The following is a 13,445-nucleotide window of genomic DNA, read 5'->3' as shown; positions in this document are numbered from 1 at the left end:
AAAGACTGCTATCAAATCCCCCCTCATTCTTCTCTTTTGCAGAATAAACAAACCTAGTTCCCTCAGCCTCCCCTCATAAGTCTTGTCCTCCAGCCCCCTAATCATTTTTGTTGCCCTCCGCTGGACTCTCTCCAACTTGTCCACATCCTTTTTGTAACGGGGGGCCCAAAACTGGACACAGTACTCCAAATGTGGCCTCGCCAATGCCGAATAGAGGGGAATAATCACTTCCCTCGCCCTGCTAACAATGCTCCTACTAATGCAGCCCAATATGCTATTAACCTTCTTGGCAACCAGAGCACACTGCTGACTCATATCCAGCTTCTTATCCACTGTAACTCCTAAGTCCTTTTCTGCAGAACTGCTGCCTAGCTCGTCGGTCCCCAGTCTGTAGCAGTGCATGGGATTCTTCTGTCCTAAGTGGAAGGCTCTGCACTTGTCCTTGTTGAACCTCATCAGATTTCTTTTGGCCCAATCCTCCAATTTGTCTAGGTCCCTCTGTATCCTATCCCTACCTTCCAGGGTATCTACCACTCCCCCTAGCTTACTGTCACCCGCAAACTTGCTGAGGGTGCAATCTACCCCATCCTCCAGATCATTAATGAAGATGTTGAACAAAACCGGCCCCAGGACCGACCCCTGGGGCACTCCGCTTGTGACCAGCTGCCAGCTAGACATGGAGCCATTGATCACTACCTGTTGAGCCCAATGATCTAGCCAGTTCTCTATCCATTTTATAGTCCATTCATCCAACCCATACTTCCTTAACTTGCTGATAAGAATACTATGGGAGACTGTATCAAAAGCTTTGCTAAAGTCAAGGTATATCACGTCCACCACTTTCCCCACATCCACAGAGCCAATCACCTCTTCATAGAAAGCAATCAGGTTGGTCAGGCATGACTTGCCCTTGTTGAATCCATGTTGACTATTCCTGATCACCTTCCTCTCTTCCAAGTGTCTTAAAATGAATTCCTTGAGGACCTGCTCCATGATTTTTCCAGGGATTGAGGTGAGGCTGATCGGTCTGTAGTTCCCTGGATCCTCTTTCCTCCCTTTCAAAAGCATCCCTTTCAAAAGCATTCCCAGTTCAAAAGCATTTAAGTTATTTAGGAGCCTAAGTGCCAATGAAAGTCAATAGAAATTATGCTCCAAAATGCCAAAGTCACTTTTAAAAATGTGAGTTTTGCTCCTAAGCCATTTAACTTCTTTCAGAGCTTTTACCCTGACTGCTCAAAGATGCAGACAGGTACCTAGTGGATTTTCAAAAGCATCTAAGCAGGGAAGATGTTATTTCAGATAATTTTTATCTCTGGCATTTCCTAACTTTTGAGTGCTTGACTTTTGCAAACTTTAAAATGTTCTTTTAACATAGTTTTTTGTGTGTAATATTTATCTAGGGGCCATACCTGCCAATGATTTTTATGCAGGACTCTTCAACGTTTCCTGTGGGGAGTTCTGCCTGCAGACATGAAGCAGTCTGTGGTTATTAGAAAGTGGTACTCAAATTTGCAGAGCTAGACAACAACTTTATCACTGAACAATTAACAAAATCCCATCCAGTGTGGGAAAAGATGATTACAGCATAGGGCAGGCTTTTTCTGGATGTGATAGTAGGGTATGCACAGAGTGGAGTAAAATAATACATTTATCCCTCTAAATCAAATAATGACACAGCCATTGTGAATTCATTCCCTCTCCATGTAGTGTACGCTATTTAGAAAAGCAAAAATTCAATCTGGCCAAATAAACATGCAATTAAAATACAACCATTTATCATTAAAAATAAATCTCACATGAAACACATGTAATAGAAACAAATAATATTGTTACTTTATTTTATGCTTCCCTTATCTTTCCCTAATATCTTCCTCTCCATCTCTCCTCCTGCTAATTTAGGCCCAGTCCTGCAAAAAGATCCATACATGCCAGCCTTTACTCCCACAGAGACCCCTTGACTATGGTGGGACTGTGTGCAGGAGTAAGGGTCTGTGCATGCAGCTCCCTTTGCAGGATTTGGCTCCTTAGGACATGAAAACGTAAATGTCTATAAAATTCCAGGCATACTTATGGATCTGTTTAAAAAAATATATCACTAATGTTCCTCCCCTTTCTTAGCTGAGGCTCTGATTTGGCCCCTTGGTTTCTTGAAAGCTGGCAGGTGCTATATCCTCACCGTGTTCCAAGTTGGGGACCAGATGTACTTTCAAAATTGGCCAATTTGGACAAAACAAAAAATCTGTCAGATAAATAGACTTGTATTGTACTGCAAAGATGCGTGGGTGTGGGGGAGATTTCTTTAAAGATATTTCTTTTCTTTGCTCCCAAAATTAACTGTGGAATTAGATTATATGCCAAAAGTAGTGCTATCGTTTGAAAGAAGCAGTGATGTCTGAAATGTCTAATTGAAATGTTTAGTGTAACCTGATTCTTCTGTTCTCTAAGGCAACATAGATAATTCCCCGGAGGCACCATTGTGCATGAGAGGAGATAGCAGATCTAATCACCCTAATGATAATTTCTGAGCAGTGGTTTGTTTGTTTCATTTATATCTCTCATGCATCTTAAAGTTCAGAGGTATTTGTCCTTATTTTTAACACAAAGTTTCCATAATTTTGAGAGTAATTCAGGTTTCCCTGAAGTGCCATCACTATAAGGAATACATTTAAACAGCAACATTCAACAGATTGTGGTTGCAGACTTCCCACTAATATGTTGTGAGACTCAAGGCAAAACATAAAGTCTCCAGCCACTCAGTATGTGTAGAGGCTAGCTTTGTGACCCTTCCCAGAGCAGCCGTCCTTTCCAATCTGGCACAATATGAAGGAGACAAAACCCTCTGGCAATCATAGAATCACATAAATGTAAGGCTGAGAGGGACCCTGGGTGGTCATTTAGTCCAGTTCCCTGATCTGAGGCAGGACTCAGTAACCTAGACCCTCCCTGACATGTTTGTCTAACCTGTTCTTAAAAATCCCCATGGACAGGAATTCCACAGCATCCCTAGGCGACTTGTTCCAGTGCTTAGCTATCCTTATAACTAGCAAGTTTTTCCTAATAACCAAACTAAATCTCCTTGGCTGCACTCCAAGGCAATTCCTTCTTGTTCTACCCTTGGTGGGCATAGGCAGAGGGTGAAAATATTGTTTGGGGCTGAGGAAAACTTAATAGCTACCCAGGAAGGGCGGGGGTATGTGGAACGTGAGCCTGCCCTGCACTTATTGGCCTGTATGTACTGAGGTCCCTCAGTGCTTCCACTTCTGCCTTTCTGCAGGAGAGAGTGGACCCTTTCTGCTCTTTACGGGAGTGGAGCCCCTGCTCCCATTCCTGGGAGGACAAGGAGCCACTATACCATAGCCCTTGCCTCTCTGAGAGGAGGGGGGAACCCTTCCACCAGCACTCCAAAAAGATGGGGGGGTCATAGTGCAGGGGCAGGTTTCAGGGGTGGAGCCATGAGTGCCCCATGATATAGTGGGTCTACTCGGGTGGCCGTTCAGTGGCCTGTCAAATCGATCTATGGCACGATTAGAGCACCCATTACTGTGTTATGGAGGCCTATCTGAAGCAATTTGGCGGTCTCAGTTCCTTTCCTGCTGAACAAATATCCATGCCTTATACAAATGTTTACAGTATTTTTCCCAAACACTGCACCTCAACACAAAAAATGAAGGGGTATTTCAAGGGCACAAAGTGACATTCTTAGCAGAGAGAAACCAAAGACAGCATGGGTCATGGAGACTGGTATATTCTGTCACACATAGATCAAGGAGAAGTCATGTTGGCAGCAGTGGTTCCTGTCCCACAGGGCTGGGCCTAGCTCTGTCCTAGCCTGGCGTGTGGGGATCAGGGGAGCAAGGTTGGAGAGTGAGCCCGCCCAGCCCTGCACTCACTCAGGGCACTTGGAGAGCAAGCCAATCCAGCCACACACTCACCCCAGGCAGCAGTGGCTCTGTCCTGTCCCACAGGCTGGACCCGTGGCTTGCAGAGTCAGCTCAGCTGGCTTTGTGTTCAGTCTGGACAGGAGCAATTCCATCCTGGTCCCCGGTGCTGACTAGAGCCCCATTCCTCACTGCAGTCCATTGGCACTTGGCACTAGGAGGCCATGACTGCATTATGTGGTGCACATTAGGGCTTCTCCTCAAACTGGGCATGTGTGTGGGGGCAGGGGGCAGTTGGTGAGCTGAGTTTATAGATTTGGGAGGGCTGGGCCCCTGTCTAGCCCTAGCCACCTACTGTCATAGGTGCTAGAACTAGGGGTGCAGGGATGCTACTGCACCCCCTGGCTTGAAGTGGTTTCCACATCAGTTGCAGTTTGGTTCAATGGCTCTCAGCACCCCCACTTTCCAAATTGTTCCAAAGCTCTTGTGTTGGTGGGCCTGGAGACAATTGATCACTGTCCTTTTTATAACAGTATTCATGTATTTGATGTATTGATTTAGTTGGGGTTGGTCCTGCTTTGAGCAGGGGGTTGGACTAGATGACCTTCTGAGATCTCTTCCAAACCTAATCTTCTATGATTCTTCTGATTCGAAGACTGTTATCATGCACCTCTGTCAGACTTCTATCCTCTAAACTAAACATGCCCAAATTCTCAACTTTTCCTCATAGATCATGTTTTCTAAACTTGTCATATAATATTTTGTTTGCATAGCAAAGCATGAGAAGAATGATCCCAGTTTACTGTTTCACTGACAACAATGTAATGACTATTTGCACGTGTGCTAAATGACCAACTGAGGCTAAAACACAATATGAGGAACCAAAATTATAATTCTGCTACATTGTGCAGCACAAGTGGAATCTCTGAAGGCCTGATCTTGTGGGGTGCTGAGTTTGTGCAACTTGCATTGAAGCTGATGGAACTCATGGGCTTTCAACACCTCAAAGGATAGGGCCCAATGGGCTTAAAACACAGTTGCTGAAGCAAGATCCAGGTTTTCCAGTTTTTAAATGGAACAGTTTGAAGCTGATTTCTCAGATTGTAAAATTACACATTTTATTTTAAAACAAGTGTTTGAAATACAATCCAATTAACCTACTTTGTGGGCTTTCAAAAGTCTGTGGTTTTTAAAAAAAAAAAAAAAAAGTACTTAGAGATTAAAAATAGCACATTTTCTTGTTTGTTTTCATAGCAAGAGAAGTTGGGTGATATCTGCTTTTCCCTTCGATATGTGCCTACTGCTGGCAAGCTGACTGTCGTCATTCTAGAGGCGAAGAATCTGAAGAAGATGGACGTGGGTGGCTTATCAGGTAAGTGTAATGAAGTCTGCATGTAACAGATATTCTGCTACCCTGTGAAGCAAAGGAACTGCTTTTCCACAGCAGCCTTCTCTCGTTAGAAGATGAAGAGTCTTGATTATATTCTGAAGTGAATTTTGCAGTCACTGGTACTCACTGGATAGCTGTGTGCACGAGAGCCCAAACATAGCTAAAACCATTGCATTATGCATTGCATTCAGGACTTAGATCTGAACAATTAAACAGTCAGATGACGCTGCAACCGCACTATAATTTCCTCCTTCCTTGTTGCATGGAGATAAATATGGATTATTCAGGATGAAAAAATCTGATTATACTTCCTATTGTCTTTCTAATCTCCCAGCAAACCTTGAGAATGAGCTGCATTTTTCTGCAATGTTTCAGACACTGCATAACACAGATACTTACAACAGGTCACTGTACTGGCTAATGACTGAGCTTCTGGGACTGACTGCTTCTACATTTCAAGGGCTTGATTGTGACTGGCTCATGCACAGGGGTGGAAGGGACCCAAAGAGCATTTCTCCCTCTTTCCTGTTTGCATGTGAACGGGTGGTCACCATTGCAGTCCCTGCACTCGTGGGAGCGCAGGGGGGTTGCTTCCTCCACGCACCATTGGGTTCACAATGCCCCAAAGGGGTTAGGAAAACAGGGCCTCATCTCCCTCTTGGCAACAGCTCACAGTAAGGCTGGCACACTATGGGTAGGATAATATGACATTCTAAGGGATGATGCAATCTTCACACAGGAAGTTTGGCTCAGGATTGTAAATCACAGACCATCCCCCAAATCCTTTGGCAGTGGTGGAGCTCCACACTGATCTTCATTCCTGGCTGTGTCTAAAATACAGAATCTATCTAATGTATGAATTACACAGGAGCTGAAACTAAATTATGTGCTGTTAAATGATATATTTTTTACAAGGAGAGACCTTACAATAAGTAATATGTTTTTATTCACCTCATGTTTAAAAGAGACTATTTTTAATCTCTCATCCATTTATACAAACACTATTGGAACGGGGTTGTTTCTAAAAGCAACTAGGTCATGTTCTAGAAATAGAAATCTTTAGTATTGCCACTTCTGTGGAGAGAGGACTGGAGAACATGCCATAGGGAATGATCTCCAGTTGGCAAGGAGATGGTGGACTAAACAGTCTCAAAGATGTTTGTTTGTTTATTCCTACAAATCTATGTTAGGACTAGATAGAGTTGTATCAAAAATTCATACAGAACCCAGAAACTTGCTCAAAGTGAGCTTGGAACTAATGTATCCTAATTTGAAAAACATAATGGAGAAAGATCACAAGGTGAGAAAATCTGAATTCCTCACTAGTCGCTAGCTCCCTTCTTTTCCCCATCATGTTTTGGGACACCACCCCCATTATCTGCCATTTTTGCCTTCAGGGACACCAGGTGATCTCCTTTCCCTTCTGCTCTTTCCTTTACCTTTGGCAACACCAGATATCCACTACTCTTGTCTTTAGACGAGGACTGCCAGTCTGGGTCACAGCCCCTAGCTTCTACTTACAGGTGAATAGAAGATAGAAACACTCCTATTCTCACCACATCTGGCTCTGCAATAAGCCCAGAGGCAGGTAGTACTCTTAAGGTGTAGCATAGTAATTAGAGAGTCCCTGGGAAATAACTATCTATCATGTGCTATCAATAATGTATTACAGACCATAAGAGTAAGACAGACAAACTTGTATTTTTAAGATAGCAGACAAAGGAACATTCACAAAGAAGATTCATGGTTTTTAAGACCCAAAGGGATTATATGACCATCTAGTCTGACCTGCAGCATCACACATTTTGTAGAATTTTCCCCATTAGTTCCTGCATGAAATTCAATAACTTCTGGTTGAGCTAGAGCATATCTTTTAGAAAGATAGCCAGTCTTGATTTATAGCTTCAAGTGATGGAAAATCCACCCTATTTTCTGATGTATTGTTCCAATGGTTAATTTCCCTGTTAATTCCTTTATTCAAACTTTTGCACCTTTTTTCCATTCCCAATTTGTCTAGCTTCATCTTCCAGCAATTGGATCTATTTATGTGTTTGTCTGCTACTTTAAAGAGCCCTCTATTATCAGAAATCTCTTTCCCTTGGTAGATACTTACATAGTGTGATCAAGTCACCTCCTAACCTTCTGTTTGGTAAAATGAATACATTAAGTTTCTAAAATCTTTCACTGTAATTTCTTTTCCAGACCTCATGTCATTTTTGTAACTTTTTTCTGAATCATTTCTAATTTTTCACAATCCGTTCTGAAATGTGGACACCAGAGCTGGACGTGGTACTCCAGAAATAGCCTCGTCAATGCTCTGTATGGAACTAATTGCAAATAGATGTTAACGAGTATCTTCTTTGAGCCTTATATTGTAATCTTTCAATACATTTTTTTTTTTACTTCTTTATATGCTAACCTATGATCAGGTTCATATCATGGGAAAAGTCTGTGACTAAGTTACAGGGTTAAGAGTCAGTACATGTATACTCTACTCCAGGCTCTGCTACAAATTTGTGGATGTTGGAAAACAGTTACTCAACTATGTAATCCCATTGGATTCAATGAGAATACTCACGTGAGTAAGGGGACCACAGTGTGGCCCTAACCTCTATGTACCTTGGCTCTCTCATCTGTATAAAAGATAAAACACAAAATTGTTCTGTAAGATTTACAAACATTAATGAATTAAAAGCCTTCTGTGAACTTCAGATTGGAAATACTATATAAATGTAAAATATTATCTTAAAGATGATTTGCAAATAATCATGTTTAGTAGTGTTGAAATGCCTCAAATGATGCAAGAAGACAGTTCTACAGGGGAATTCAGTTCTGAGCTCCTTCTCTAGGACCATGCCATCCAAAAGATGCCACCACTCCTCAGCACCAAGCAAACCCAACAGGAACCAACAGTTGTAAGTGAGGGGTTTGAAAGTCACTGACCTGAAAAGGTCAGCTGTAGAGATATGAATTTCTGCCGTAGCCTGTTTATTTGGAGCCTTTCAGAACCATAATACTAAACTTACGCTAGGGTGGGTATTCAAAATGAATAGAAAAGAATTTGAATAAAAAATAATCAAGATAATTGATCACAGATGGCAACGAATTACAATCCTTCAAGCTGCTGACCATCATCATTTTGCAACACATGAATTGAGATCTCCTCCAAAAGGGTTTGGTTTGCCTGACAATCATAAATAGCAGTTAATACAATGTCTCTGATATAAAAAACTAAAGGTGAAATAATGTTGGTTTAAAGTAGGAGCGTAGATTTTACTAGGGAATCTCGCTTTCATGCAATTCATGCAGAAGCAACTTTCCAAACCAAGAACCAGATTCTGACCCCACCTCACACCAGATAGCATCTTACTCTGCAATTGGAACTACTGTTGGAATAAGATGTTATTCAGTGTAAGTCAAGATGGCAGGATTTGGTCCTAACAAATGAACTCCTTTCCCAGCATAGCTTTACTTTTCCCCCAGAAGCAAAAATTGCTTTTCATTTTCTAAAACTGAAAGCCGTGCATCACAGCTGAAGTGGGCAAAGTGAACAATCAAACATGATCTCAAACTGAACGTTGCCCACACATTCAACAGCACTTACTGTCACCTTGAGGAGGCCATTAGCAGGAGGTGGAAATTATGTAGGTGTCACATGGGAAAAAAATCTTAAAAGTGTAGAGAAAAATCTGCTGTTTTTCAAGTTAAAAACCATTTTATTTGTTTATTCTTTGTTATTCCTTCCTGTTTTGAAAAGGATATAAGAAAAGGGGAATAGGAAGAGACACAGCATTAAGTTACAGCTGAACTCTGTGCCCCACAGAAAAGTTTGTTAAATGTATTGCACGTGTAAAGCAGGAGCAGCATCCCAGCTCCTGTTGAATTCTGACATGGGCATGCTCCTGGACAGCACACACTAGCGAGTCGAACTAGTGTTCTAAAAATAGCAGGGAGTACATTATGACTGGGGCTCGAACTTCGGCGTGACCCCGTAGGGTTGAGAGCCCAAACTCCACCCTCAGCCGTAACATCCACTTTGCTATTTTTAGCATGCGAGCTTGAGCCCCACTAACATGAGTCTGTCTAGCTGGGCTGGGAAGTTTGCGCCCTGCTTCAGTGTAGACATACTCTCGGCCATCTCCATTCTTCCCCCTCATAGAAATGGCCATAGTGTAGCCCAATAGCTTCATAAAACTTAATTTAGTAATTTGTAAAATTGTTACTCTTGTTCTAAGCCCATGATTTGGAAAGCACTCATTGGGACTTAAAAACATACTTAAAATTAAACATGTATTTAAGTGGTGTCCTAAATAGGTGCTTAAGTGCTTTCCGGAATGGGGGGCCTAAAACAGCAAGAGGTACATTTTAGTGAAATAACTCATTCTAACTACATGGCATGGTATTTCTGTGATGACTCTACTGAAATTTTAAACTTGTTAGTATATGTATTGCAAAAAACCTAAATCTTAACTCCAGCATTTTGTACTTCTCCACAAATTATGGGCCATCTAAAGGCAAGTTCAAATTACTTAGGAAATAAACAATAAAAGACAACAGACTAATCATCAAATTTATTAGACTCCTTGAAGCAAACCCAGATCACCCATCTGACCAATAAACCTCTAGGTCTTAAACTTAATTGCAACATCAGGCAGCAACTAAAGCAAGGCTTAGCTTGAAAACGGGAAGTGCTTGGTCCTAGCATATCAACTCACCAGAAAGAGTGGAAATTATTAATGTTGCTGAAGGAGGACCTCTGGCAAACCACTATGTATGTTGTAAAAGGACATTTTAAATATTTTAATGCACTTTAACAGCTGGAAAGTGTTATCTAGAAATGTTGACCATGAAAAGATTGCCACCATTTGGTAAGACCTTGCTACATGGTTTTATAGATAACATTTTCAAAGCATCTAAGTAATTTAAGAGCCTCAGTCCCTTTGCATGTCAATGGGATCTAGGCTTCTGAGTCACATAGGAACTGTTCAAAATTGTCTCTCTATTATTTGGACAAGTTAAAAAGTTTTCAAAAAGGGGTTGCAACTCAGCCCCCCCATACAGCCCAGAAAGGAAACCTAAATTTATAGCCTCCCCCCTGCAGAAACAGTCTGCATTTCAAAGCCTGTGTGGCACGCTTCTACGACACCTAAGCATAAAGGGTGAGGAGGGGCATGGCTGCACTGTGCTGCATTGGACAATAACTTCAGAACCATTTCCAGGTTTTATAAATTATGGCAGCTCATAGGCTACTCTAATCTATGACAGAGTCAGGGTTAAAGAAGAATTGGGAAGAGAATAGAATAGTAATTGGCTCTGTGGTGGTCCAGTGTCATAGAATCATAGAGTTGGAAGGGACCTCAAGAGATCATCTAGTCCAACCCCCTGCTCAAAGCAGGACTAACCTCAGCTAAATAATCCCAGCGAGGGATTTGTCAAGCTGCAGCTTAAAAACCTCTAAAAATGGAGATTCCACCACCTCCCTAGGTAACCCATTCCAATGCTTCACCACCCTCCTAGTGAAAAACTTTTTCCTAATGTCCAACCTACACCTCCCCCACTGCAATTTGAGACCGTTGCTCCTTGTTCTGTCATCTGCCACCACTCCAGCCCCCTAATCATTTTTGTTGCCCTCCGCTGGACTCCCTCTAACTTCTCCACATCCTTTTTGTAGTGGGGGGCCCAAAACTAGACACAATACTCCAAATGCGGTCTCACCAATGCCGAATAGAGGGGAATAATCACTTCCCGCGATCTGCTGGCAATGCTTCTACTAATGCAGCCCCATATGCTATTAGCCTTCTTGGCAACCAGAGCATACTGCTGACTCATATCCAGCTTCTTATCCATTGTTACCCCCAGGTCCTTTTCTGCAGAACTGCAGCTTAGCTCGTTGGTCCCCGGTCTGTAGCTGTGCATGGGATTCTTCCGTCCTAAGTGCAGAACTCTGCACTTGTCCTTGTTGAACCTCATCAGATTTCTTTTGGCCCAATCCTCCAATTTGTTTAGGTCCTTCTGTATCCTATCCCTACCTTCCAGGGTATCTACCACTCCCCCCAGCTTAGTGTCATCTGCAAACTTGCTGAGGGTGCAATCTACCCCATCCTCCAGATCATTATGAAGATGTTGAACAAAACCGGCCCCAGGACCAACCCCTGGGCATTCCGTTTGTGACCGACTGCCAGCTAGACATGGAGCCATTGATCACTACTTGTTGAGCCCTATGCGCTAGCCAGTTCTCTATTCATTTTATAGTCCATTCATCCAACCCATACTTCCTTAACTTGCTGATAAGAATACTGTGAGAGACCGTATCAAAAGCTTTGCTAAAGTCAAGGTATATCATGTCCACCACTTTCCCCACATCCACAGAGCCAGTCACCTCTTCATAGAAAGCAATCAGGTTGGTCAGGCATGACTTTCCCTTGGTGAATCCATGTTGACTGTTCCTGATCACCTTCCTCTCTTCCAAGTGTCTTAAAATGGATTCCTTGAGGACCTGCTCCATGATTTTTCCAGGGATTGAGTTGAGGCTGATCGGTCTGCAGTTCCCTGGATCTTCTTTCCTCCCTTTCTTGAAGATGGGCACTATATTTGCTTTTTTCCAGTCATCAGGCCCCTCCCCCAATTGCCACGAGCTTTCAAAGATAATAGCCAATGGCTCTGAAATCACATCACCCAACTCCCTCAGCACCCTCGGGTGTATTGCATCTGTCCCCATGGACTTGTGTATGTCCAATCTTTCTAAATATTCTTGGACCCGTTCCTTCAGCACTGCGGGATGTTCACCTCCTTCCCATTCTGTGCTGCCCAGTGCAGTAGTCTGGGAGCTGACTTTGTCTGTGAAGACAGAGGCAAAAAAGGCATTGAGTAGCTCAGCTTTCTCCACATCCTCTGTCACAAGGTTGCCTCCCCAATTCTGTAAGGGGCCCACACTTTCCCTAATCTTCCTCATGTTGGTAACATACCTGTAGAAACCCTTCTTGTTCCCCTTCACATCCCTTGCTAGCTAAAACTCTAATTGTGCTTTGGCCTTCCTGATTTCATTCCTGCATGTTCGAGCAGTATTTTTATAATCCTCCCTAGTCATCTAACCAAGCTTCCACTTCTTGTAAGCTTCTTTTTTGTGTTTAAGTTCACCAAAGACTTCTTTGTTAAGCCAAGCTGGATGCCTACCATATTTGCTATTCTTTCTGCACATCAGGATGGCTTGTTCCTGTGCCCTCAATAAGGTTTCTTTTAAAATACAGCCAGCTCTCTTGGATTCTTTTCCCCCTCAGATTAGCCTCCCATGGGGATCCTGCCCATCAGCTCCCTGAGGGAGTCAAAGTCTGCTTTTCTGAAGTCCATGGTCCGTATCCTGCTGTTCTCCTTTCTTCCTTTTGTCAGGATCCTGAACTTGACCATCTCATGGTCACTGCTGCCTAGGTTGCCACCCACTTCTACTTCCCCTACTAAATCTTCCCTGTTTCTGAGCAGCAGATCAAGAGAAGCGCGGCCCCTCATTGGTTGCTCCAGCACTTGCACCAGGAAGTTGTCTGCAACACTCCCCAAAAACTTCCTTGATTGTCTGTGCTCTGCTGTATTGCTCTTCCAGCAGATGTCAGGGTGATTGAAGTCCCCCATGAGAATCAGGTCCTGTGAACTGGAAACTTTCCCTAGTTGACTGAAGAAAGCCTCATCTACCTCGTCCTCCTGGTCTGGTGGTCTATAACAGACACCCACCATGACATCACCCTTATTGTTCTTGCTTCTAAACTTAACCCAGAGACTCTCAACTGGCTTATCTCCAGTTTCATACTGGAGCTCAGAGCAATCATAGTGCTCTCTTACATACAGTGCAACTCCTCCACCCTTTCACCCCTGCCTATCTTTCCTGAACAGTTTATACCCATCCATGACCATGCTCCAGTCGTGTGAGTTACTCCACCAAGTCTCAGTTATTCCAATCATGTCATAGTTTCTTGACTGTGCCAGGACTTCCAATTCCCCCTGCTTGTTTCCCAGGCTTCTTGCATTTGTGTATAGGCACTTGAGACAACTAGCCGATTGCTTTACTTTCTCAATATGAATCAGGAGGCCTCCCCAGTTGCACCCTCCTCCTTCTGCTTCCTTGTGGTGTCCCACTTCTCCACTTACTTCAGGCTTAGGTCTCCATCCCCCATTGAACCTAGTTTAAA

At 43.0% G+C, this 13,445-nt stretch overlaps 1 protein-coding gene across 2 annotated transcripts in view; it reads left to right on the top strand.

Moving 5' to 3' along the window:
- Positions 1-13,445, top strand: part of SYT1 (synaptotagmin 1) — a 583,887-nt gene that overhangs the window by 505,516 nt on the left and 64,926 nt on the right. For both annotated transcript variants that reach the window (XM_067559902.1, XM_067559903.1), the window contains one exon: positions 5,133-5,250. In XM_067559902.1, coding sequence (XP_067416003.1) covers positions 5,133-5,250 — 118 coding nt within the window. The remainder of the gene's footprint in view (positions 1-5,132; positions 5,251-13,445) is intronic.

Source organism: Emydura macquarii, unplaced genomic scaffold (genome assembly GCF_026122565.2).
Source record: "Emydura macquarii macquarii isolate MOO-44397 ecotype Brisbane River unplaced genomic scaffold, CSIRO-AGI_Emac_v2 contig_2205, whole genome shotgun sequence".
Taxonomy (NCBI): domain Eukaryota; kingdom Metazoa; phylum Chordata; order Testudines; family Chelidae; genus Emydura; species Emydura macquarii.
Note: the sequence above shows the minus strand (reverse complement) of the source record. Positions and strands in the feature narration are given on the sequence as shown.